At 57.4% G+C, this 24,156-nt stretch overlaps 1 protein-coding gene and 2 long non-coding RNA genes across 7 annotated transcripts in view; 2 read left to right on the top strand and 1 right to left on the bottom strand.

Moving 5' to 3' along the window:
* Positions 1 to 53: 53 nt before the first annotated feature.
* On the bottom strand, positions 54 to 19,437 carry GDPD2 (glycerophosphodiester phosphodiesterase domain containing 2). 5 transcript variants are annotated; one of them, XM_019492844.2, is made up of 16 exons: positions 19,352 to 19,437; positions 7,369 to 7,495; positions 6,464 to 6,567; positions 6,298 to 6,391; positions 6,007 to 6,066; positions 5,563 to 5,661; positions 5,172 to 5,265; positions 4,685 to 4,830; positions 4,250 to 4,332; positions 4,006 to 4,156; positions 3,306 to 3,521; positions 2,560 to 2,711; positions 2,254 to 2,401; positions 1,950 to 2,032; positions 1,407 to 1,435; positions 54 to 1,063 (listed from the first exon to the last, which is right to left on the bottom strand). In XM_019492844.2, the coding sequence occupies exons 2-16, from the start codon at positions 7,474 to 7,476 to the stop codon at positions 1,011 to 1,013; spliced, it is 1,620 nt and encodes a 539-aa protein (XP_019348389.1). In that variant the 5' UTR covers positions 7,477 to 7,495; positions 19,352 to 19,437; the 3' UTR covers positions 54 to 1,010. The 5 variants fall into 5 exon arrangements, with proteins under 5 accessions (XP_019348389.1, XP_006258127.2, XP_019348388.1 ...); XM_006258065.4 differs by having other exon boundaries at positions 19,284 to 19,367; XM_019492843.2 differs by lacking the exon at positions 19,352 to 19,437 and adding an exon at positions 9,509 to 9,593.
* The window catches only part of LOC132252185 (uncharacterized), a 51,011-nt gene continuing 37,612 nt past the window's right edge, over positions 10,758 to 24,156 (top strand). Inside the window, exons 1-2 of the long non-coding RNA XR_009464041.1 lie at positions 10,758 to 12,658; positions 15,489 to 15,583. This is a non-coding gene — a long non-coding RNA (uncharacterized LOC132252185). The remainder of the gene's footprint in view (positions 12,659 to 15,488; positions 15,584 to 24,156) is intronic.
* LOC132252184 (uncharacterized) lies at positions 19,437 to 23,485 on the top strand. The gene is made up of 4 exons (XR_009464040.1): positions 19,437 to 19,480; positions 20,092 to 20,152; positions 20,566 to 20,689; positions 22,079 to 23,485. It is a non-coding gene; the product is annotated as an uncharacterized LOC132252184 (long non-coding RNA).

The following is a 24,156-nucleotide window of genomic DNA, read 5'->3' as shown; positions in this document are numbered from 1 at the left end:
GCCCAGCTTCCCCTTGCCAGAACAGAAGCCCTCAGACACATGCAGCAGCAAGGTTTCTTGGTCCAGCTCAGGTCTATTTATTAACATAAATAGTTAAGAACAAGTAAAATAGACTCCCGGCTCAAAGGCCCTGCAGCAAAGCAATCATGGGCAAGTAACACTGCTTCCTCGTCGTTCCCCCGCACAGCCCCTTGCCCCAGCAGCAGGACGGGGTCACTGCCCCCGGGCCCGCCGTCCTGCCTACACAGGAGAGACGGTCCCTGCCAGCCCAGGGCACCGGGGAGGATCTAGCTGCTGGCGCTGGGCTGACGACAGTTGTGGTCTTGGCCTCTACCGGGGACAAGACAGCAAGCGAGACAGGAGCCCTCTGCTCAGCACCGGATTCGGTCCCTGTCCTGCTTCACCAGTCCCCTGCTGCTGCCCCGCCAGGCCCTCCCAGACCTCCACCGGCCCCAGGCAGCACAAAGCAAAAACATCAAGCTCATCCGCTCCTAGCGCAGGAAGGGCAGGAGCGCTCTCAACCGGCAAGGGAGAGGAGCATTGCCCCTATACTCTCACTACAGCCACGGCTGCTCTGGAGACGCAGCAGCACATCCCAGCAGCCTGGATCTGCACCAGCGCGTGCCTGGGGTGGGGGCGAGCACCCGGCCCAGCCCAGGGCAGGACCGAGGAGAAGCCAGTTAATCTAATCTAGACAGAAGAGAGGTGCCCACAGCCCCAGGGGACAGAAAGCCCGATGCCCCGAGGCAGGTGCGCTCGAGGGCACAGAACCGTCACCAAGGAAAGGGCCACGTGCCGGTGGAGACCAGAAACCCAGTCCCAAGCCCCTCCAATCCAGGGCAGGGGATGGCTTTGGGGGGGGGGGGGAATCCGTTCTCCACGAGGAGCAGAGTCGTGCAGAGCCGCGGGGTCTACAAAAGGAGCTGGCAACAGGGCGCTCACGCGCGCCCCGCTCAACACCACCTGTCCCCAGCACGTCCCCTCCACCGCCAGGCGCTGCGGGCAGAGGGTCACTCCTGCATGAGACTGTTGATCTTGGTGAGCAGCACGTCCGTTTCAGCCTCTGGGAACGGAGACAGAAGCCGCATTGGTCTAGGCGGCGTCCCCCACCTCCAGCCACCCCGGCTGCAGGAAGCGCTGCTCGCAGCAGGGCCCACGGGACTCCAGCCAGGCAATGCCGCCCGCGGCCCTGGGGAGCTGCGCCTGCCGAGGCAGGCAGGGCACGCGCTGGCAGCCGCAGGGAGATCCCAGGCACCAGCAGCCTCCGCGGGAGGACCGCGTGCTGCCTGCCAGGAGAGCCGGGGAAGCCCAGCCTGGCTGGGAAGAGTCCCACGACCAGACCGGCAGCCACGTCCCGGTCAGGGAGAGGGAGAGGGAGTCGCGCGGTGCAGCCGCTGCCCCGTTACCTGCTGGTTCTCTTCTCCGGGAGCATTTCCTAGGAAGTGGAACAAGCCTGAGGTTAGCTCGGAGGGCCGGGGGTCAGCACCTAGGCCTGCCCCCAGGAACCCACCCATCACCACCTGGGCAGGAGCAAGACCCCTTGAGGGGCTCTGCTCGACACTGGTGGCCCCTGTAAGGGCCAGCAAGCTGGGGAAAGCCACAGGGCACTGGTGTCACCTCCCACCCACCGTGGGCTCCTGCTTCCACCCCCTCAGCTCAACTTGCAAGGGCCAAGCCAACACCAAACAGGGCTAAAGGCACGCAGGGAAGACTGCTCGGGGCCAGGCTTCCCCTGTGCTGCAAGGATGAATGCCCCCTCCCATCCCAGCTGTTTTGCAGGATGCAGCAGGAGATGGGAGTTTCAGGGCTGAGAAACAGACTCCCCCCAGATCAGCAGGGAAAGCGACAGTTTGCCAGGCAGCGTACAGGGCAAACAGCCTCAGGTGTGGCTCAGGGAGGGCAGCATGAGGCCTCCTGCCCAGAACGGAGGCAGAGGGGTAAGAGCTTACTGCAGGAGGACGAAGGCCCAGAGGATCAGGAGGATGGAAACGCAGTCCACAACAATCCAGATCATCAGGTAGGTGTTGCTGGGCTGCAGGGCAACGAGAGCAGGTCAGCATCCCGGGGCAGGGTACGTGCACCCCAGGAAGGGACTGACTGCAGTGCAGACATGGCCCACACAGGCTCCACAGATGCCCTTGCTGGGTGACGAGCAAGGAGGATGCTCCGGAAGGCTTTGGCCTGGCCTCGGGGCAGCAGGGGCAGGTGGAGGGTACAGGACTGACCAGCATGTGGCCAGGCCATTTCACTTACGAGGATCCAGAGGGGACGGTCCATCTCCTTCAGCACCTGGCAGGCATTGGTGGTCACGGAGCTGACGCCAGCACACCACAGCACGGAGAAGAGCCAGGGCCGGTTGACCACGTACAGGTTGACGGAGATGTTGTCCCGGCGGTACAGCCTGCAGAGGAGGCGGCCGCCAGCCTCGGTCAGGCTCCCCATGGGAGGTGGCTGCTCTCTGGGGCGCTTCTGCAGGCCCAGAGCAGCGCCCCTCTGCCAGAGCCGTTCAGCTCCCATGGGTGCCCCTGCCTACGCTCTGCACCCTCCCCGGGCTTGCACCTGATCTCCTCCGTGCTCATGTCCTGGTACGGGAGGTTCACCCGCCGCAGAGGCACCGTCTCATTCTGGAGCTTCTTCCGACAGTAGATCTGCTGAAATCCGGGTGCTTGCTGTTCGACCTGCTCCCTGAACCCCTCGGGCAGCCACAGGATCTAGGGGCAAAGGGGGTGCAGGGCAAGAGCAGCCGGGAAGGGGTGCCATCAGAAGCGATCCCCGATGGCAGGGATCCCTGCACATGTGCGGGGCGATGCAGACGGGGTTGTAGGCAGAGCTGCAGGGGGTGGGTGTGGCAGGGCGGAGGGAGGTGGAGGGCACTTGCCACTTTCCCCATTCTGGTTCACACCCATTCCCAAGCCGTGTGTCACTGTTTACACACCAGAAGGCGGGGCAGCCGAGCGGATGTGCCAGGCAGCTTTCCCTGCAGGGTTTGGGCAGACACCACTCCGCAGCACCCTGCCAGTGGCACCAAACACCTCCAAATGGCGGTGCTGATCTGCACCAGCGCCAAGACGCCCGGGCTGCTCTTGCTGGCTGGGCATCCCCTGGGTGACACGATGGAGGCCGCAGCCCTCGTGGGGACTGCGCTGGGGGGCCCAGAGCATCGGGGACAATAGTGATGGGCAAACACAGGAGGGCTCGAGGTGGAGACAACACGGGCATGCCCTGCTCCATGGGGAAGGCCAGTGCTCTGCCCCCGAAAGAGCAGAGACAGGCAGCCGGGTCCTGCTCTGGGCCCAGGCGCTCACCAGCTGCGGCGGGATGCCGGACCGGAGGATGGTCTCCACGGTGGCATTGATGAAGTGCTGGTAGTCGCTGTGGTTCTCGGGACGGAGGTCGAACATGACGGAGAGGTTGTGTTGCTGGGCCTCTCCCAGGACCTGCTGCAGGGATGGGATCTTCTGGCGCTCTGCCCGGTGTCGGTCCTCGCCGGAGAGGCTCTGCACCGTGGGGAAGGGCTTCTTCTGCAAGGGGCAGCTTTGTGTCAGCGCCTGTCCCGCGCAGATTGAGGCACTCGTGGGAGACCCCCGGGTCCCCCCCACTGGCCTCTCAGGGCACCCGCTCAGTGCAGGAAGAGGGGTTCTCCCCCACCCACGATGCCCCTTCATACCAGCACAGGGCACCAGCAGCCTGAGAGTGCAGAGGCCAGCGCTACCCTGCCCTGTACCCATGCTCATCCCGTCCGAGCCCCGTCAGCCCATGCAGCCAGACAGCGTCCCCCCTTCCTCAGACGCCCCCTCCTAGCCAGCGCTGCAGCAGCTCCAGCCCAGGGCAAGTGCTAGCAGCCAGGCACAGGGCAGAAGATGCACCCAGGGGAGCACGAGGGCTCGGGAAGGAGGGTGCCTTTGTTCTGGGAGCCCGGAGCACTGCGAGCACCTGGGCCCACATGCCTGGCAGAGCCCAGCGCTCCTCTCCCCGCGGCCAGGTGGCCTCCCTGGGGCAGCCCACCTCCAGGAACCAGCTGCCGGCATCCAGCTGCTGCAGCTCGGTCCAGTTGAAGGTGGTGGCGTTCATGGCAGCTCGGGCAGGGAACTCGTCTTGCACATTGGTGGTCCTGGTGAGCTTGGCATCGTGCATCAGGAACGGGACCCCGTCGGCGCTGGCGGAGGCAGGCGGTTGGCACCCTGCTCCCCTCGCCAGGCCTGTGCCCACGTCTCCCTGCCTCCGGCCGCCCTCCCTGCTGCCCCCTTACCTCACCGTGACGTCCGTCTCGAACACGCGCACGCCGCACTGCGCCGACTTGCTCAGCGACATGAGGGTGTTCTCGGGAGCCAGCTGCAGCAGGGACCGGAGTTAGCGCGGGGAGAGGACGGGCTGCCGAGGGCCCCGCGTGCCCACTCCCCGGCTCGGCTCTACCACGGCTCCCACAGGCAGCTCGGGCTGGGCTTGCAAGGAGCCGAGGCCCCAGACCGGGCCCGGCGGCTCCAACTCCAGCCGGGGAGCGCAGGTGCCGAGGGGCAGGTCCCCATCAGGGCTGCTTTCAAGCCTTGCAGCCAAGCTCTCTCCGGAAGAGCCGGGTTGTGCCTGGACCGGGGGGCACAGGACGAGGGCAGCACCAAGCTGCCCCAGCCCGGGCAGGCAGCAAAGGCAAGGTCTGGGATGAGCAGCGTCTCTGCTTGCCACTCACCATGGGGGCCCCGCGGTGCCCAAACAGGTCCGGCTTGGGGGGCAGCTGGCTCTCCTCCAGGAGGCAGGGGGAGGTGATGGCCAGGGGGGCCAGGTAGAGGGCAGCCATCGTGCCGAAATACCCCAGGAGCAGCAGCACGCGGAGGCCTGCAGACACGCGGACAAGGTGAGCCGTCACTTCCAGGGGCTGCCCGTCCTCATCCGAGGATGGGGCACAAGACAAAGACTGGCCTCAAGGCAACAACCGGTCCCCCGAAATGCCAGCTCCCCCGGGGCGGGCCAGAAGGGAGCAACCGCCCAGCCAGGGCGGTGGGGGACACTGGAGTGACTCCATCCTCTGTCTGGGTGCCAGGCAGGGATTCCTCCTCCCCCGACAAACATGCCCCTGGGAACACATTTTGCTCCCCCGGGCTCTGGCCCCAGGCACCCTCCCCAGAGGGCATGGCAGGGGGTCCGTGCGGAGGGCTGGGGCCGACCCCCAAAGGTACCTGCACTGCTGCTGCAATAGAAGGTGCTGGCCACGGGCCAGGCCAGCAGCGTCATGCCCGCCACGGCGCCGATGTGCAGGAAGGGACCCGTGGCCTGGAGGAGGATGCCAGCATCACTCAGCTGCCCACAATGTAGCCCAGGCCCATCCTGCTGCACGCTCCCCGCGTGACTGCTGCGGTCACCCCTCCACCTGCCCCAGGACATGGGCTTTGGGGGTGTGGGGAAGAGGAGGAGACAGGGCCCGGTCCTGCACAGGAGCAGGATGCAGGGGAGGAGTCGAGGAGGCATCAGCTTTGCTGCACCGGGGCCGAGTTCGGGCACCCACTGCCCCCGCCCCCCCGCCTGCTGGATGGGGCCAGGCCCTGGCCCCCGGCCACGCTCCGCTCTCACCTGCAGGGAGACGTACGCGCTCCGCCACTCCTCAGCCCACTGGACGTCCAGCCCCACGAAGGCTGCCACCACGAGCAGTGCTGTGAGGACCAGGAGGATCTGCAGGGGAGGAGCTGGACACTGCAGGTGTCTGGACACCCACCCGGGGCCACCCTGCTGCAGCACACCCCCTCCCCAGGGACCTCCACTCGCTTACACCCCAGCGAAGAACCAGCTTGTTTCACAGCCCCCAAGCCCAGCTACGACCTTTGGGCTCAGACAGCCGCTTCTCCCCCGTGCATCCAGCACATGCCAGCTGCTCCCCTGGTCCAGTCCTCCAGCCCCTGGGGCCAAACCCTCCAGGGACCAGGTGCCATTTCTTCCCTGCTCCAGCTTGGGGTGCAGGGTGCACTGGCTTTGAGGGCAGGCACCTGCCCCATCCGCCCAGCACCGGGTTTGCATTACCTTGTGCAGCCAGTGTAGCTTCAAGGGCTGTCCACAGAGCTGCAGGCACAGCGCCAGGACCTGCAGCGAGAGCACGGGTAAGGGCAAAGCAGAGCGGGGCACCCCGGACACCCCAACCCGCCGAGCCCCAGACCAGCAGCTGCCCAGGGCAGGAAACCCCTTCTTCAGGGCACGGAGCCGGGGGCTGCTTGCGTCCGCCCTGCACCAGCGTGAGGCTGGCACGTCCCCTCGTCCTCAGCTCCAGCGGTCGGCGCAAGGGTCCCAGGCGGGCGGGCGTGCGGCGGGGCTCACCAGCAGCAGAGCCGAGTACGTGAGCAGCAGCGCAGAGGCGGCCAGCAGGATCGGGGACCAGTCCACCCACGCCTGCGTCTGCCGGAAGAACCACCTGCGAGCAGAGGGGCAGTCAGCGGGGCCGGGCACACGCGGGGGCCGAGGGGGCACGGGGGCCATCACTCACTCGTTGAAGTTGTGGAAGTCGTTGAGGAGGACGAAGGCGAAGTAGAGCCAGACGAGCGCGAAGAGGCACACGGCCAGGAGCAGCAGCCACCAGCTGCGGTCGCACTGCAAGGCAGGAGGGCCGCGGACGTCAGGGGACCCTGCTGGCCCCACAACGTGCCAGGGACATACGGGGTGGAGGAGCATCCCGGGGATCCCTGGGGGCCCGGGCCTGCGCCGGGGGAAGGCGGGTTGGTGGTGCCCAGCAGGGAGGAAGGAGCAGGGTTGGTGGATACAGCCGAGCAAGGGGGAGCCGGGACCCTCGGGGATGAGGATGGAGCGACAAGCCCCACATCTGTGGGGAAGCGCCCGGGCGAGCAGCAGCCCAGCCCTGAGGCTCAGTGCAGGGCCAGGTGCTGCGGTGGCGGCGCAGGGGAGTTCCCAGCCGCGGCTGCAGACGAGACAGGACAGGACAGGCCACGGCTCGGCTCCACCCGTGGGAGCAGGCGGCCGGCCAGAGTCCCAGGGCTCTGCTCCTCACGCCCCGCTACGCTTGCAGAGGCTCCAGGACCCAGCAAAGTCCTGGAGGTGCCCAGGGGACCCCGCTAGCCTGGCACGCCCAACCCCACCATGCCCCTGCTCCCAGCTGGGGACCGGCCTCGTGCGGTGCTGGAGCTCAGCGTGCTGCGAGAACGGGGCTTCCCGCCACCCCGGAGACGTGCAGCAAGACAAGGGCGAGGGGGAGCTGCTCTCCATCCTCAAGCCCAGGGCCAGACCCAGCGGCCACCCGTCCCCTTGGGGCAGAGCTCCAGCAGCTCAGCCGCCCCTGCCCGTGGACCCTGTCCCCAGAGCCGCCTGCACGTGGGGCCCGCGAGACCCGCATAGCGAGAGCCAGCAGGCACCAAGGGGTCCCGGCCCCGCGCTCACCTTGGTGGTCCGCAGGCCTTTCTTCTTCTTGCCCGAGGCGCACCGGCAGCCGTACAGACAGAGCAGGCAGGTGGCACAGGCCTGGCAGCAGGCAGGGCACTCCTCCATGGCGCTGGGCAGTCAGTGCCTGCAGGGAGCACACGGCTAGAGTGATGTGGCCACGAGCCTGGAGACCGGCACCCCTGGGGGCTGCGAGCTGGGGGTCTCTGCCCCCCGGGCACAGCCTGCGAGCTGCCCCCGAGCACGGGGCAGGGCCAGGAATGCCGCTCCCAGGCTGGAAGGCAGCAGGCAGGGACGCGGGATGGCCCGACCTGCCTGGCAGGCTGCTGCGCCGCCCCCGTGCCCGGCAAGCCGGGGCAAGCCTGGGCCCAGGTGCATGGCTCGGCGCTCCGGCTGCAATGCAGAGGGGAACGCGGGGACCTGTCTGCTGCAGCAACGGGGTCCAGCCTCCCCAAGCCACAGTGACCAAGTGGTGCAAAGGCGTCGGGGGTACAACCCCCCGGGCATTGCAGCAGGCTTGGGCAAGCGTGCATGGGCTGCCCGCAGACACGTGCGGGCCGAGCCTGCCAGCGCCCCTGCCACTCCCATCGCACGCTGCTGGGAAACTCCTGGAGCTGCCCCATGACTTCCCCACCACCCGGGGAAAAGCCTGGGAGCTCTGCCCTGCTGCCCGTGCCCGCTGGGTGCAAAGAGCTTGGGAGGGTGGAGAGAGCTGTGCTGCAGGGTGGGGGTGCTGGAGCTCCGTGCACGCAGGTTTGGGGGCTCCAGGGACCGGCACCCCTGCCCGATGCTCCCAGGCAGCGCCTTGCAGCCCCAGCACAAGATTAAGTGACTCTGCAAAGGGCATGGGGGAAGCTAGTGGCAGAACCCCCTTCCTTTTGCCTGCCCCATGACCATTACCCCAGCAGGGAACAGCCCCAGCCCCCAGTGACCCCCGCCCTCGCTTCCCCGCACACAGCAGCCCCTTGCAGAGGCCTCCCGGGCCGGGAAGCCGTTGCCATGGACACTGGAGGACATTCCTGCCCGGGACGGGCATCGTGCAGCCCCGTGCGCAGGGAGGGCACCGGCCCCCGGCCCCGCGGCCAAGCCCCCAGTGCAAAGCAGCAGGCCCAGCAAGGAGGGGACCACGCAGCCCGGACACCTGGTTCCACACCCAGCTCGGCTGCCCCTTTCCGGTGCCTCAGTTTCCCCCCTCTGTAGAGCACGGGCGCCCCTTGGCAGCCTCTCCTGAGCCCCTGCACACGGGTCACCGGCACCTGGCTGCGTGTGGGAGCAGCAGTCTGCCCACCCCGGGCGAGGGCCCCAAGCACCGGGGCGCGGGATCTCCAGACGCTCGTCCCCAGGGCGTACAGGGAAGCCCTGGTGCCACCGCCCCCGCTAGGGCAAAGGGTGCAGCCAGGAGGGCAGGGCAGGGCAGGGCAGGGGCCTGCCTCGACGCCGCTGTGCAAACACAGGCACTGGACGCTCGAACTCGGTGCCAGGTGCCCCCAGCTCTGGGGCCTCCGTGTCACCACAGACCGAGGAACAGGCTCCCCTCCCCAGACCCCGGGCTGCAGGAGCTGCGGCTTCCAGCTTCCCTGCGAGCAGGGCCAGGGGGCCAGGCCCCCAGGGACCTGCACGCCAGCCACCCCATCACCGTCCTGGGGATGCATGCACTGCCAGGGACCAGGCTGGCCAAGCCCCGCAGGACTACAGCACAACTCCCAAAGCCCCTCCTGCGGGCTCAGCCCCCGGCAAGAGCGCAGTTTGCAGAGACCCCCACCCCTACGGCCAGGCGCAGCGCTACCTGCTCCGGGGCTCGGCGGCACCTGCAGCAGGTGGGCACCCCTGGGCTGCGTGGCTCGGGACCGTCCCCACGGGCTGCGCCTCAGTCCTCTCCCGGGCTGCCTGCGTCTGCCTGGCTCCCAGCCCAAGCACCCTCCCCTCCCCTCCGCGCCCAGGTGCGTGCCTCGCCTCCTCACCTGTGCACCAGCCAGCCAGCCAGCCCCGGTGCCGCCTACAGGGCTGCGGCTCCCGGCTCGAGCCCCAGCGCATGCAGGCACCGGCGGGCTGGCTCAGGGGCCGGCGGGAGGAGGCAGGGCATGGGGTCGAGGTGAGGGGCTGGGAATGCCTTTGTCCCATTCCCCGTCCTGTCACTCACCCGAGGGCTGGGTGCAGCCTCCGCTTTGTGGCAGCTCAGGAGCCAGAGCAGGGGCCCGGGGCGACGAGCGACGGCACGCCGGAGTTTGCAGGCAGCCCACGCTCCAGCCGGATTAAATTCCCGGGACGGCTCCGGAGACGGGCAGGCGGGGGGAAGAGGTGGACAGAGGCAGGCTCCTGCCGCCGCCGGGGCCTGCTCCTAGGAGCAGGAGAAGTTTGGGGGAAAAGACTTGGTTCTGCTCCGAGAACAGCAAGCCTCGCACCCAAGCGCTTACCAGGGAAGCAATCCCGAAAGCAACAGGTTGCATTGGCCAGCGCGCAGGCCTCGAGGACGAACTTTGCAGGAAAAAAATAGACGGAGCAGGGTGGTAAACGGAAGTGGCCTAAAAAATACCCCCAGCCAGGGCGAGACCCACACGCCTTATCAGTTTTGGGCAGGGGAGAGGTTCAGAACAAAGAAAACGTTAGATCAGACCTGTCCAGACCCCGCGCCGCGCTAGCCGCATGGTGCCAAGTTAAGGCACATACACTGGAGATAATGGGGCTAGAATTAACATAGCACGGAGGTAGCTAGCGACCGGAGCGGGGCCTGTCGAACTGGCAACAGGTAGGAGTGAGATCCCCGAAATCCCCAAGTAGCGGCAAGACTGGAGAAGGCCGCGGAGGACCCAAGCCGAGAGGCAGCCTCAGCGCCAAGGGTGGTCATGTCACAGCACTTCGACTACTCCAGCGATCAAGTGCAAGCAGGAAAGTCGTGCACTTGAGCGAGTCCCTGTTGTGAACTGGGGACTCGGCAGCTGGAAGCGATGGTCACAGGCTGACTCCGGGCCACCCACGCAGCGTGGCGCTGGTGCAGGGTAACGCAATGCTCGGATGCACTGAGGGAGCCTCTTCCAGCAGAGGAAGAGAGGATGCAGAGGAAAGGCTGAGCTGCGGCAGGTACCGGTGCAGCGAAGGGGTCCTAGGGCGATGCGGCGAACGGAGATGCAACGGGGACACGCTGGCAGATGCTGGGGAGGAAGCAGATGGCCTCTCCACGGCGGGCAACAGCAACGTGAGCAAGTCTGCAAATCCCACAGCCTCAGCACCGGACGGTCATGCTGCCAGAGCCCGGGTGCTGCCTGGGAGACCCCACGGTGCCCGGGGGTTGCGATGGCAGCCTGTGCCCCCACGTCACCAGCTCTGGGGACATCCAGGGCACAACAGCCCCCCGGCAGAACACGGGCCAGCCCACCCCGCTGGTCTGCCTGCCTCCAGCTCCAGTGCTCGGGGCAGGGAAACCCGGCACCCCCCACTCGAGCCCCCTTGCCTCCTGCAGTCGCGGGCTTCGCCTGTGCAGCGCGTGCACGGCTGTGGCTCGAGCGCCCAGGGCTGAATGCCGCATGGCTCATCCCCTCCCCTGTGAAGCGCCGGACTCAGCCCCGACGTTGCCTGCGGAGCCTACCTGCGCGGCGCGGAGCTGCTGGAGGCCTGCGCTAGCCCACCTGCGTGTGCCAGCTGTGGAGGCCCGGTGCAGAGCTAGCGGTCATTGCAAGCGCTCCTGGCTCGAGGAGCGGAGCTGCTCGCCCGCGGAGCGCGAGGGCCGCCTCCAGCCGATCCGTGCGTGCTGCCAGTGGCTTCGACCCATGCAGACGCTGCCCAGCGCGTGACAGCCGGCTCCCCTCCAGTAGCCAGGCGACTTGGGGGCTCTCCGGGCACAGGGGAGGGAATTTGGCCCTCCCTAGGGACATCCCCGCGTCTCGCTTACACGGGGCCCGTCCGTCCCCACGCGATCCCTCCCCCCGCCCAGCTGCTGCCGAAACAGCAGATGATCTGGGGGACACGGCGCTACTTTTCCATGAGCAAGCGAGCTTTCCTGTGCGACCCATCTGGAGGGCAGAAAGGAGCGTCCTGGCTTGCAAAGCCACATTGCGTCCTAGACCAGCCGTCTGGCGGATACACAGGGCCCTTTATTCCAGCCAGCGCCAGGTGATTTTCCACCGCAACTCCCCCTCTGCCGTCCCCGTGGCGGGATCGCAGCCCGGAGCGCTGCCCCACGCGAGCCCCATCACTGCCGAGACAGGCTTCGCAGAGGGGCTGAGGAGGAGAGAAGCACTTCCACAATGTATTTGAACTCCTTGAAGCCCAGGACTTGGCACGATGCAGGCAGGGAGTAGGTATTTTTGGGAGTTGTCAGGTTTATCAGCAGCAGCAAGGTCTTTGGAAGGGGATCGGGATGTCCTGGCCTCTCAGCTGGAGACTCGGGACCTGTCAGGGTGGATTATGCCACACCTGTGCAGGTATCGCATCTTCCAGAAGCCCTCCACAGGGGTCACAGCTGGGGACGGGAGTCTGGTCCAGAGGGTCGCAGCGGCTGCACCCCTGCACGCATGCGTCTTGCAGCAAAGGGCATGAACCTGAGCTCCTGGAGAGCAGGGGCGCTGCATCTCCCACCCCGTGGCTCAGCCCCCGGCTGCCTCCTCATCCCATTGATCTGGGCATCGTGCAAGACCACGAGGGGCCCAGGTCGGTGCAACGAGGCATGCAGCAGCATGCCTGGTCCTGCGCAGACATTTGCAGCAGCACCACCCTGGTCCTGCCCAGGACCTTGGGCTGCGCCCCTGCCCCTGCAGCCAGCCCGGAGCTGCCGCACCCACCCCGCCCACAAGGGGGACACCCAGCTCCCTCCAGCTCTATGGCTCTTTCCTGCAGGAAGTCGCTCACTACGGTCCTTCTTTCCACCACCTTTTACTCTATGCTCCTGCCCGAGGCCCCCTCGTGGGGCTGCCCCAGCGACTGCCTGTTCACAACAACTGACACACGCCCGGAACCAGGGGGCACCCCGGGAAATGGCTAATAAGTCTCTCTTCGCCATGCTCCCATTCTTATAATCTGTTTCCTGAGCAGAACGCACACGAGCAGCCATGTTTTCTGAGGGCACTCGGGAAGGAAGGCTCGGCAGCCATCTTTGTTAGGGGCAGCGTGCTTTCCCCGCCCCACCTGAGGGGTAGCAGCCATCTTGGCTGAGGGCACCGGGAGCGTCAGATCCCGGGCGGCGCCATTTTGAGTCCTGGCAAAACCTGTGGCAACGGGCGCGACGCCGGACCCCGCGCGCCCTCCCCGCGGATACGGCACGGCCTCAACTCCTGGCTGGCGGGGTGCGGAGGCAGCGGTGGGCGCCTGGCTAGGGGGGTCGGGGGAAGCTCCGCGGAGCCTGGCCCGAGGCGGGAGAGCTACCTTTCCCCTCTCACAGGGCTCTGACCTACTGCGCATGCGCGGCCTAGCCAGCGCGCGGGGCCCCATTACTCATGCGCACCCCAGCCGGCGCGCACTGCTGCAGCAGCGCCGCTAGAGGGCGCCAGAGAGCAGGGCGCAGGGCAGAGCTGCGCATGCGCCTGGCGGCAGCAGGGGGCGCTCCAGGCCTCCCTCGAGTGCATGGAGGGAAATGCAACCCCCTGAAAAGCACCCCTGCAAGCAATGCACCCCTGCCCTGCAGCCCCGAGCAGAGCTGGGCACACCCCTTCCCACCTGCAGAGCAGTGCCAGCACCCAGGAAAGCTTAGACGTCCTAGAATTGGGGACCAGATGCACTGCCTGCACCTGCAGACCACAGGCTAGGAAGGACCTGGTCCTCCACGGGCACTTGTCACAGCAACTGCATGGTGCTCGGCATCCTTCTTGAGCCCCGCGTCTTTGGCTGCCTCTGCGCACGGCCCTGGGGTTGGGCAGGGCAGGTCTAGCGCTCTCCGTGCATCCAAGAGGCTGCAGCCCAAGGCGCGCAGCTCGGCCCTCTGCAACGTGGGTGATCAGAATAGCCAGCGCAGGCAGGATGTTGTCTAGAGCACAACAACACTGAGCCTGGGGCAAAGTAGTGGGGGTGGAGGTGGGGGAAGATGCACTTTGGCAGCAGAGGCGCAGGGAGAGCTGGTAGCACAGCCTGACCCACGTCACGAGGCCTTTGCTTACAGTTTCACCCAATTCTGCCCTTGGCATCCATCTCAGCCTGATGTTGTCAGGGGGGGCGGGCAGGCAGGAAGTGGGTTGCAGGATTATTTTGTTTTTAGAAGGGCCCCGTGGTTCTCTCCGAAAAATATTTTCATGTACACGGATAAACAAAAAACAGATTCAGCCCCAGACAAAGCACTCGGCATGGAAAGAAAGAAGTCTCAACACAAATATTTAGTTCAGTAATATCAAACATCTGAGTGGCCTTCCAGTGACAAGGGGAAAATGTCTGCCCACATTAAAGAATTCTTGTCATCTCTGCTAGGACACATTCCTTGCAGAACGGACCGAGCGTGCTGGCCGCCAGCACCAGATGTTTTTTACTACCCCTGTAAAAGATGCATCTGGATTTGGTCATAAATGCACATTTTTGGGAACTATGCAGTTTGCACATGCCCAGCTGAGACTTCTTGGGTTTTTAGCATCCCTGTTTGGGCTGCAGAGGAGAGCAGGATTTTTCCCCTCCAGTTGCACATCTTAGCATGCTGCTGACCATGCAGGGTCCCGGTCCCCAAATCAAGGGAAAGGAGCCTCTCTCTGGTGCACTCAGTGCGTTCCCCTTTCCTCTGCTGCACACTGGAAGTAGGGGGGAGGGAGAAGTGGGGTAAAAGGGATTGGGACAAAGACCAGGGGTGAAGCAAGACTAGGACAAGCATCCTATGCAGGGGAAGCTGGCGTGCAACACAGCAAGGGGTAGTTAGCTGTGTTAGTCTGGAGTTGGGCAGAAGGCAGGATAACTATACACTTTGTAGACCAATTCAATAAGAGAATACGCTTTCATGATTTCAAACTCATTTCATCAGATCCTAGAACAAGGTTCCAAGGGAAGAAGCCAGATTGGACAGAGGAGTGAAGGAATGGATGGCAAAGCCATCTCCCTTCCATGTAGAGCCTGGAGCTCAATTGTGAACACTTCCCACGTGCTCCCTGTGCCACAGCCGCCAGCAATAGCTGTGGAGCCCACTAGCAAAGTGCATCTCGCTTCCACCCGCCCCAGGCCGATTTATACATACAAGCCTCCTGCCTACACTGGCTATTTGGGTCAGGCAAGTTCACAGGGGTTCAAGTTGTGCATCTTGGGCTGCAACTTTAGATGCACAGGAGAGCACAAGATCTACCCTGCCCAGCCCCTGGTAGGATACCTGGGCCTTGTAGAGGCAGCCAGACGAAGGGCTGAAGAAAGCTTCAGGGAAAGAAGAGCCCAAGATTCCCCCTGCCCCTTGATTGCCCCTCTCCTCCACACAGATTGCAGCCAAGTGAGAACCTGCCTGAAAAGGTGCATGCCTCAGAACCTGCCAGAGCACCGAAGAAGCCTTTGCTCAAGGGAAAGACCCCTGACATTGGGAACAAGCAGCTCTCAGGGACAAAACATCTGTGTTTATCTTGTGGTGGATGTGCAAGTTCCTGTCTGCCTATTTGTTCCAGCTCCTCAAGCCTGCCAGGCCTTTATTGCACTGCTTGTTCGCATTGCAGCAGGGTCTGGGCACCCTATAAAACCAAACAGAAAAGCAGAAGCCTTACGCTAAAAGAGACAGCCACTGCCCTACAACACTTAGCAACCAAGTACAGCCTTGGCATGCAATAGCCATTTGTGGCCCTGACCTTCAGGATTTCATGTTCCCCTGCACCCCCCACCACAGGACTCATCATCAATGCAACTCCCGGACAGGACTTAGAGAGTCAGGGACAGGTTTTAAAGTAAATGGGACATGGGAGAGAGGGTCTGGCACCTGTGGCGGACTTGCATGAGGCTATAAAACTTGACCTGTCATTTCACTTGGATTATGGTACTTTTAGACTCGGTTCAAAACCTGCACAGGAATTTTGTATTTGGTTCAGTGCTTGTTCTCTGGACACCATGCCTGATATCTTCCCATCATTTCCCCTTTGTTCAGTTCTAATGTTCATGTTAAATTATTTAAAAATAAAATAAAAAAAAAGTGTTAGCACACTATTCTAGAGGGTGCACTTTAAATTTTTTTATTTTTTATTTTAAAGAGATTTTTCCAAGTCTGGAGGCTCACAGCTGGAACACCACTAAAACTCAGCCCCTGTCAGGAAGTCCCATGCTGTGTGCAGTTGGTGCCTTTCAGGTAATTATTCAAATCCTTCTGACATTATAAAGACCAGTGACAGTGTCACACAAATGCTGTTTAGTTTGCTTTCACCCTCATTTCAGGTATTCACAGAGCTGATGTTCTGGCACTAAGAGCCAACAGCTTGGGGTGATCTCAACTGCTGCTTTTAGCTCAGCAGAGCCTCTTCAGAGTTCCCTCTTGCAGTTATGCTAATCCCATTTAAGCCATCTCTCAGAATGATTATTGCCTAATGAGTTCCAGCTCCTTTCATTCTGTATCTGGGATTGATTTTCATATGTTAAATACCATAGCCCAATTTCTGCTCTCCATTTAACTGAGAATGAGCATGATTGTATCTCACTACAGGCAGAGGTTGACAGAGTGGCTTTTCTTGTTCCAGTTATACCCAATATTTTTGGCACTTTACTTGGAATGGGCTGGGGAGAGAGGGAAGAGGAAGAGGCACTGAGATTTGTTCTTAAATGGGCTGAGTATATTACAAAGCTGGCTGGATTTTTTCCTTAACTCCCAAACCTAGAAGAGAATGTGTTTCAGACATGCTGAAGACACCCCTGGATTTATATTACACAGTGAAATAAATTTATCAGCTTGGCTAGATCATAAGCCAGTCCCTTTACAGAACAAAATTTAAGCACATTATATTGTACAACGAACACCTTCCATTTTTCACTCTGCCTCTTTTCATCTTTACTACCTACATGCAGCTACTTATAGCTTTGGGAGATTTTCTAGAAATATACTCTTATTTTAAGCTTTCATGTACTCTACACCGCTATAAAGCAAATTCGGCTTTTCAACCATCTACATCAAAGCTTTAAAGTGACTGAATCCAACTATATTTGTCCTCCCCCCCCCCCCCCCGGCTTTCCTGTCTTCAGAGGGCTGATTTATCAGAAGCAAATATTTCAGTCAAGGCACAACAGGCTTGTACCTAGAGAAACAAAGGGTATGGCAGAAATAAAGTACATGGCAAATCATCCACGTGTTCATTACTGTGGTTACAGACATCCAGGAGCAGCAGGGTCTGTAACCAAATTTCAGCACATTTGTCAGAACTCAAAATTGAACCCAGGAGTCCCAAATCTCTCCATTTCCCTGCCATCAGGGAGGAGCCTTCCAGTCCACTGGCAAGGGCTGCATTTCATTCCCCTCTAGCAATTGGTCCATAAAGACGACAATAGCCACCTACTGCTACTCTGTTAGCTCAAAAAGTAAGTTTACTCTGAGAAGTTAAAGAGTCCAACTCTGTTGCCGACCTGTAGGAGGGTCTTGGAGTTCCCTGCAGCAGTATCTGCCTTTTAAAGTGTGAGGCATTGTATAACCCTACATTGCAAGGGCACCAAGACTGCAAAGACAAGGTTTCAAAAAGTTAAGAAATCCCAGCACCAAGAGGCATAATGAATTAGGATACTGCCCGCAATGGAAGGGAAGCATCTCCCCTGCCATCAGTGCACTTGTGAGCATTGCTCTGGATAGACTCGGGGCCAAGTAATAACTGAGGCCGTTCGTAGCTCACCTGCCTCATTTGCTGCAGAAATTAGAAGCTGGTGGTAAATGAACCAGGGCACTGCAGGAAGAGAAAGAATGGCCTCCTGGTTAAGCAAATAAATGCTTCTGGGCATAACTGTTTTATTCTAGTCTCTGCCTCAGTGCTTGCAAGACCCTGGGAAGCCACTTTAAAACAAATATTTTCCAAGTTGGTCACAAAGCCTGCATGTTCCTTGTTTTCTGGAAACTTAACCTGAGACACCCGAGGTCAGAGTAGAAGTCAGCAGGCTCAGTGCACCTTCAGCTCTCACTGAAGAGTCAGGATTGAGGTCACACCACTTGTGTGCCCAGAATTAGTTGGTACTTTTGACTATTTTGGCTTTAATCTGCGCACCAGTTTTTACTGCACCTTGGTAGGAAGTGTCTTCTATTTTAAGTATAGGAAGATAAATCCCTTCACATCTGTAACGCTGAGGTAGCACGAAGAAGACATCGTGGAAAAGCATTTTGAGCGAGCTATTCCACAAGAACCACCTACCCTGTGTGCTCAACCAAGCTCGGAGGCACGCGATACATGCGTCTTTCCTGCAAGCACACATTTCACTGGGGTGTTATGCAGGATTGAAATGATTGTTTTCCTTTAAAAGCCAATTTGTTGTTTGAAAAAAAAAAAAAAAATCTCAAGTTAATTCAGCCTTTAAAGATGTTTATCATTTGCCATTTCCTAATTAACTTATAATTAGCTACAATTAAGTGTGCAAAACAAGGGGAATTGAAGCCAGAATATTAAATAGGGGTTTTAATATGTGGCAAGAGATTATGCGCATAGGATACAATATAGAACTATAATTCACTTCAGTTTAAAGGAGCACATGGTTCTTGGCCTGCCCAGGAAGTTCTCCAGCTCTACTACAGGAGAGTTTTCCCAGCCACAGGAAAACGGATCCATTTTCCCCAAGTAGACAAGCTTCATAAGGCTGATTACAAGATGCAGCCTACCAAAAGGGGCACGTCAGGGCTCTGCCTAGACTAGACTAGTTTGCCCTTGGTTAGGAGCACTTGCAGAGCAGCGTGGTAAGAGACTCGCCCATTAAGTACCTCTGCCTGTATTGAGGATCTCAGGAGCAATGCTATTTCTCTTTTCTGTAAGCAGAGGCACGTCTCATCTATTCCCATTTTGTACATTTGCTGCTATAATGACTTTGGCATTTAGACTTCTTTGCTGTTTGTGAGCTGTTAAGATTTACCATTGTTTTAGTACTGGAGATGAACCTGGGTAATAGGATGTTTGCTCTTACCTGTTGGCAGGCCTGTAATTTGTGCTCAGAGTTAGCGTTACCACAGAATGACACCGTTACCCGGAGAGGATACAAGCAAAGCTGACTAAGAGGTCAGCGCATTAGACCAGGTTGCAAATGAAATGCTATTATTTATTGCAAAAGCCAGCTTTTCTTTTTCATTACTCTGAGTTTCAGAGTGCTTTCACACACCAGCTACAGCTCATCGCTTTTGTTATTAAACTGTAACCTTTTTTGTAGTATCATTAAGGAGTTAACCAGCTCCTAGCAAGGAGAATACTCAAGTCAGTGTTCTTGACATAGTAGACATTGCTGAGCATGGTCATCACAAGCAAGCTCAGTGCTCAGGCTTAGGCTCCTGTAGCTGCATTGGGACACTCACATGCCATTTTCAGCAAGGTGACAAAGGAAGAAATACTGCAAACCAGAGTACTCCAGTACCAGCACATCCATACAACAACTTTGTCCTAGGAGTGCCATTCACCCCTGCAGCCAGCTCTCCAATTCCAACAGCTCTTCCTCTGCTCCAGAAAAGAGCACCAAAGCCCTCAAAGAGAAGCCACCCTAAGCCTTACCATCACCACCATCAAGGAATCCATGCCTTGCCCCACACCCTCCTGTCCCTCTAACACACAGTGGGTTCCCTCCACTATCTCTAACACAGTCTAGTTAGCTATTGCCTACTTAGCTGCTAGATAGAGAACACTACTGTCCTTTCTCCTGGGCCCTACATAGGTTCCCTAGGATAACACTTAACAAGGCATTCTCAGCTATTTTAGGATAAGCCTTTACTTCTGTTCATGGAGAAGCTGTTTGACTTCCTAGACTAGTAGCCAACCACAGTAGAGCTCACAATAAGGATCCTTAGCATTTTCCACTGCCCTAGCCCTTCCCAGGTATCAACTCACCCTCTGTTCCTGGGGAGCAGACTTCCCCAGCTTTCCCCCGAACCACAAGAAGAAGACCAGAAACTCACCAGCCAAGCAAGCCAGAAACAGCTGCTGGTTGCAAAACCCATGCTTTAAAGCAGCAGCTGTTTGCCGCTGTAAAATTTAAAGGGACAGCCCTCCAGAGGAGCATGCTGGAGGTAAATTGGTAGAAAAGGGTAAGTGAACAGTGTAAAGTGAGGAGCTCTGGGGAAGGAAAATGTTTTGTTAGAACAGTAAGCCTTCTGGTAAGGTTGTAATCCACTTTGTAAGGGGATAACTGATTTGTAGGGACGGGTATGTGCTGTAGCTCACCTAAGGCTACTGGCTAGAAACTGTGATGAACAAAGTAGGAACTTAATTCATAGCTGTGTACAGCAAGTCTCTCTCTTCCCCTACTCATACCTCTTTCTTTCTCTCTTTCTTCTCTGGTAATACCATGTAGTGAGCCCTTGCTCCACCTTATCAATAATCAATATTTCCCTTCAGAGAAAATTCCAGCTGCTCATTCAGTGTAATAAAGCAGTTTAGGAGGCATTCACTGCTTCTAGTCCTGCCTGTGATATCTATTCCTAGCCTGCTGACAAAGCCTCTTGCCTTGAGTCCCGATGGTGGCTGTGTTTTGATAGCATCTGTACAAATCTTCCGAGGCTTTAGCACAAACAATTGCAGGAGGCTGTAGTGTTTAACTACATGTGGCTGGTTGTATTTCTAGTTTTCCCTTTGCCTGCTGCTGCCCTGACTGTATTTAGCAGCTCTGTGCTTTGGTGTCTGTTTTTCTGTCTTCTAGTGTGTATCTGCAGACTTGGGAGCAGTGTCTGCCTTCCTGTGGGGTGCATGGGGGAGCTCAGGTACAGTGGTGAATGCAAGCTCTCTGGGCTGGAGGAGATGACAAAGAAGGATCCTCTACTTCTAGGGTGGTGAAATGCAGGTGTAAATTGTGTGTGTGACTATCCCTGGTAGCACTGCCGTGTAGGTGCTTCTTGGAACTGGGTTTGGGCAGGTCATACAGCACAGGCTCTTCCAGCTGGGTGACCCAGGGCAAAGGACTAAATTTGGGAAATCAGTTTTCACTCTGGAAAGTATAGTGTCCTCAGGTGGCTTCAATCAAAGTCAATAAGGCCCTTCACAGACACAAGTCGGCTGGTGTGGAGTGGAGCCTTCAAGCAGGTGGATGTGCAGGGTGAAAAATTCAGGAGAATATGCTGAAGAAAAAAACCCTATTCCGTGAGCTGAAAACAGTGGTTTCATTTTAATGATCTAGGCCATAAAATGGGTTACCCTGTACTTTGCTGGAGTGACAGGTTTGGATGTGCCCTTGTTCTGTATGCAGCGGCTGTTTCTGTTGGAGCACCGTGCCTGGCTGCTGGAAGAGAAGACATCTCGAGGTAGGTGCAGATGTGCTCTTCCCGGTCCTACACCTGCTGGCTACCCAAAAGGGGTGAAGAAAAGTCCCTGAGGCAGCTGGCAATCTTGTGATGAGCTGCACTTCTTTTTATTTAGTAACAAATCCAATTTATCGAGTGACATGTGTAACATTTTAAGGGAACTTCCAATCCCCTGAAGTATATACATAAAATGGATATTTATTTTTCATCAACAGTGTTCCCTTAACCCAAGCTGATCTCCACAGAGGAGAGTCTTGCACTCTCTTCTCTTCCTTTCAGTCTTCTACAGCTCCTTTACATTTCATAGTCAATGTTCAGCTTTTGTGTGTCTTTATCTTTATATGTGACCTGCTTAATAATTCACCCCCTTTTTTCCTGAGAGCTCTGCATAATACAAGGCTCACTACCTTCTACCCATCTCTGCTTTTAGATTTCATTTCAAATTTGCTCTTAACTGATGGCTTATAAAACTTGCACCATCCTTGAATAGTCAAAAGTTTCTCAAAGTTTCTGGTTTGGAGGCAGGGGAAGATTCTTTTTTAAAAAAAAAAAAAGGGAAAAAAGCTGTATTTCAGCTTAAATACCGAGACGGGTCTGCATTGTAACCTTCTAAAGCTGGAAATACCTGCAACTACTCTGAATAAAATGGGGCTTAACAACTCTGAATTGCTGTACATGTTTTGGGATGAATGGGGACAACAGTACAGGTCTAGATGCCGATTGGACTGGAACAATATTAATCTTGCTAGCGGGCTGCGGTACTGACAGTTATAATCTGTGGGTGTCTTGGAAACTAGTTCAACAGATTAAAGCAGGCTGGTGTTTGTGGGTATGCAGATTGGCTGGGGGTGGGGGTTGTCTGAGGCTGGATAGGCACTGCTAGCAGCAGAACTTGGCACCTTGCATATGGTGTCCAGATCACATACCACATGTTAATCTTCCAGTATGTTTTTGTGTAAAAAGACTTGGAGTTTATAGGCTTCTGACAGTACTCAGACAGCAGAAAGCTTTTTTTTCTTAAATTGGCTGCTGATGCCAAGTTATGTCCAACTGTGGAATCCAACCAAGAGGATGATTATCCTTGTCCAATGGCACGTTGCAGAGGACACCTCCAGTCCAGAATGTCTTGGTTTTCTGTTGGTGCCTCTGCTTCAGGATGGGTCAGTGTCCTTATTCTCTGATCCCACGCCGCTGTGCTACTCTGAGGCTCGGGTACCGCGTCTCTGCTTTTTTTGGCAGTCTTGCCTCCTAGTAGAACCAACTTTGCTATGCACCCACTATTTCACATTGCAAGAACCAAAACAGATTAAACATTATTTGCGATGATGCAAAGCCATGTGGCTCAGTTCTCTCTTCCTTATGGCTTGCTTTCTGAATGTCTTTTCACAGCATCTGATGAAGTGAACTTCAGCTCATGAAAGCTTGTGCTATTTATCTACTTAGTCTATAAGGTGCAAATCTTCCCTCCTTTCTACTTGACATCAGACCAGCACACTACTATGTCTCAAGGCCAACAAGCAGCACCTGACTTTTACTGGGTATCTGACAGAAGAGTTGGAGCAGAGGAAATTGGGAGATGTCCGTGAACTTCTCTGCTCGATCCTGCCTGTGCGTGGGGTGGGGGGCACTTGTTTTGGGCTTCTGAACATTTCCCGTTGCCACCTGTCTTCCGGCTGCTTCCCTTTGACACAGCTGGATGTGTCACTACCGCTGTCACCTTTGCTCCAGCTGTCTGGTTTATCAGCTCATTACCCTAATGCTCAGTTAAGTGTCTCTTTACATTAATTGATATCTTGCCTTTGAATCTGTTTCATACGTTTGTAATGTGTGAATAAACCTGGACCTTTTGTCGAGTCATTCCAATCTACAGACACAGCTGTTCTTCTGTATTTGTATCTCTTGCACAGCTGCCCTTGGTCTTCAGTCCTTGTTTTCCTTAATGAAGCTATCTTTACTTGTCAAATGAAAAGCATAGAGAGGTATAAATACATGCTTTCCCCTAAATTAATTTAAACCACTTTGGAACAAGCCCTGTGTGTCACTGTGGGTAGCAATGGAAACCCCAGCAGTAGTTGGAACCAAATGCTATTGGGTTCCATAATAGACCCATGAATTTCAGGGCCTGATGTGATCCTTCTGATAACTTAGTCCAGCCTCCTGGCCAGAGAATTTCAGTTGCTGATTTCTGCAGCAAATCTTTAACTTCTGGCTGCGTTAGAGCAGGTTTGAAGAAAAAAATGTACTCGTGATTTAAAGACTTCCAACGGATGGGCAGTCCACCACATGGCTGTTGAGTTACTTCTATGGCCGGTTACTCTCGCTGTTAGGAATTTGTCATAAGGAAGAGTTTTTAGAAGATGTGGTGTCCTTGTGTAGCTTGGTGGCATGTCTTCATGATTGTACTGAGACCGGATCTTGATTCATTTTTTGTCATCGTTAAGGCTACCAGCAGGCGTCTATTTGGCCTTTCATTAACAAAACCCAAATTACAAAGATGACATTTTATTTAGCCTCTGTTTTTTTGGGTGGCATTTTATTTCGTTTAATTTCATGCAGCTTTCTATGGCTCAGCGTCTAGATGTTGAAATGATTTAAGGGAACTTCACTGCAGGAATCCTTAGAGCAAAGGCAGAAGTTAGTCACAGAATGTGTTTTAGAAATACAAGGTTTGCCTTTTACTTTCCAAGCGCAATAAAATTTAAAAAAATGAGGACTGCAAAACTCTGGATAGAGGCTGCCTAGCAAGCACTTTTGTTCTTTTCTCATCTTAAGATTTCCAGGCTTTGTAGCTCACAAACCTGCTGTAGTGTTACTAAATAAAACTTATGAAGGAATAAAACACCAGACCCAACTCTCCTTCCTCCAGTAGTGCACTACATGAGCAATAGTTGCTAGAAGCTAGCCCACGTGGGTTTGCCCTAGACTTCCTCCCAACCCATGCAGTGGCCAAAACGCTCACGCACATCTTTGGCATAATTTGTGTTGTGTTGTGTGTTCTCTTAAGATGTGTCGACTTGGCGCAGTGCAATACTGTGCAGAGCGGTCTGAGGTAGCTCGGGTACTGGAGGTGGGCGGCACAGTGCTTCACCTGAGAAGCAGGTGTGGGCCTGGGCAGAGCACTGCACTAATGCAGCTGTACTACTGCTAGTACCTCCTGGCTCCGGCATCTCTGCACAGTGCTGTACTGTGCCTCGTAGACGTTATCTTTCCCATGTACCCGAGTGCTGAGATCCACACCTGTGCCCATCCTTCAGCTGAGCTCTGCCCCTGGCTCCGGTAGAAGTAAAAGTGCACGTGCTGGCCCAGAGTCTCCAGTGTGGCGAGGAGCCCCTGCCGTGGTGGCGGTAGGACTGTGCAGAAGTGCTCGGAGGGAGCTAGCTCACGCTGCTTCTCTTTGCCCGGTATGGGAGCAGAGGGGAGGTTTTCAGCAGCAAGGCCCAGGTGCCAGCTGCTGTAAATCCAGGGTA

Source organism: Alligator mississippiensis, chromosome 8 (genome assembly GCF_030867095.1).
Source record: "Alligator mississippiensis isolate rAllMis1 chromosome 8, rAllMis1, whole genome shotgun sequence".
In the NCBI taxonomy this organism is placed as follows: Eukaryota; Metazoa; Chordata; order Crocodylia; family Alligatoridae; genus Alligator; species Alligator mississippiensis.
Note: the sequence above shows the minus strand (reverse complement) of the source record. Positions and strands in the feature narration are given on the sequence as shown.

Excerpts from the sequence above, each read along its gene's own strand:
- GDPD2 (XM_019492844.2), bottom strand. The coding sequence starts at position 7,476 with ATGGAGGAGTGCCCTGCCTGCTGCCAGGCCTGTGCCACCTGCCTGCTC. Across the intron at positions 6,568-7,368 it reads AAGGCCTGCGGACCACCAAG|TGCGACCGCAGCTGGTGGCT; the intron begins GTGAGCGCGGGG and ends CCTGCCTTGCAG. Across the intron at positions 2,033-2,253 it reads ACCGTCCCCTCTGGATCCTC|CCCAGCAACACCTACCTGAT; the intron begins GTAAGTGAAATG and ends GTTGCCCTGCAG.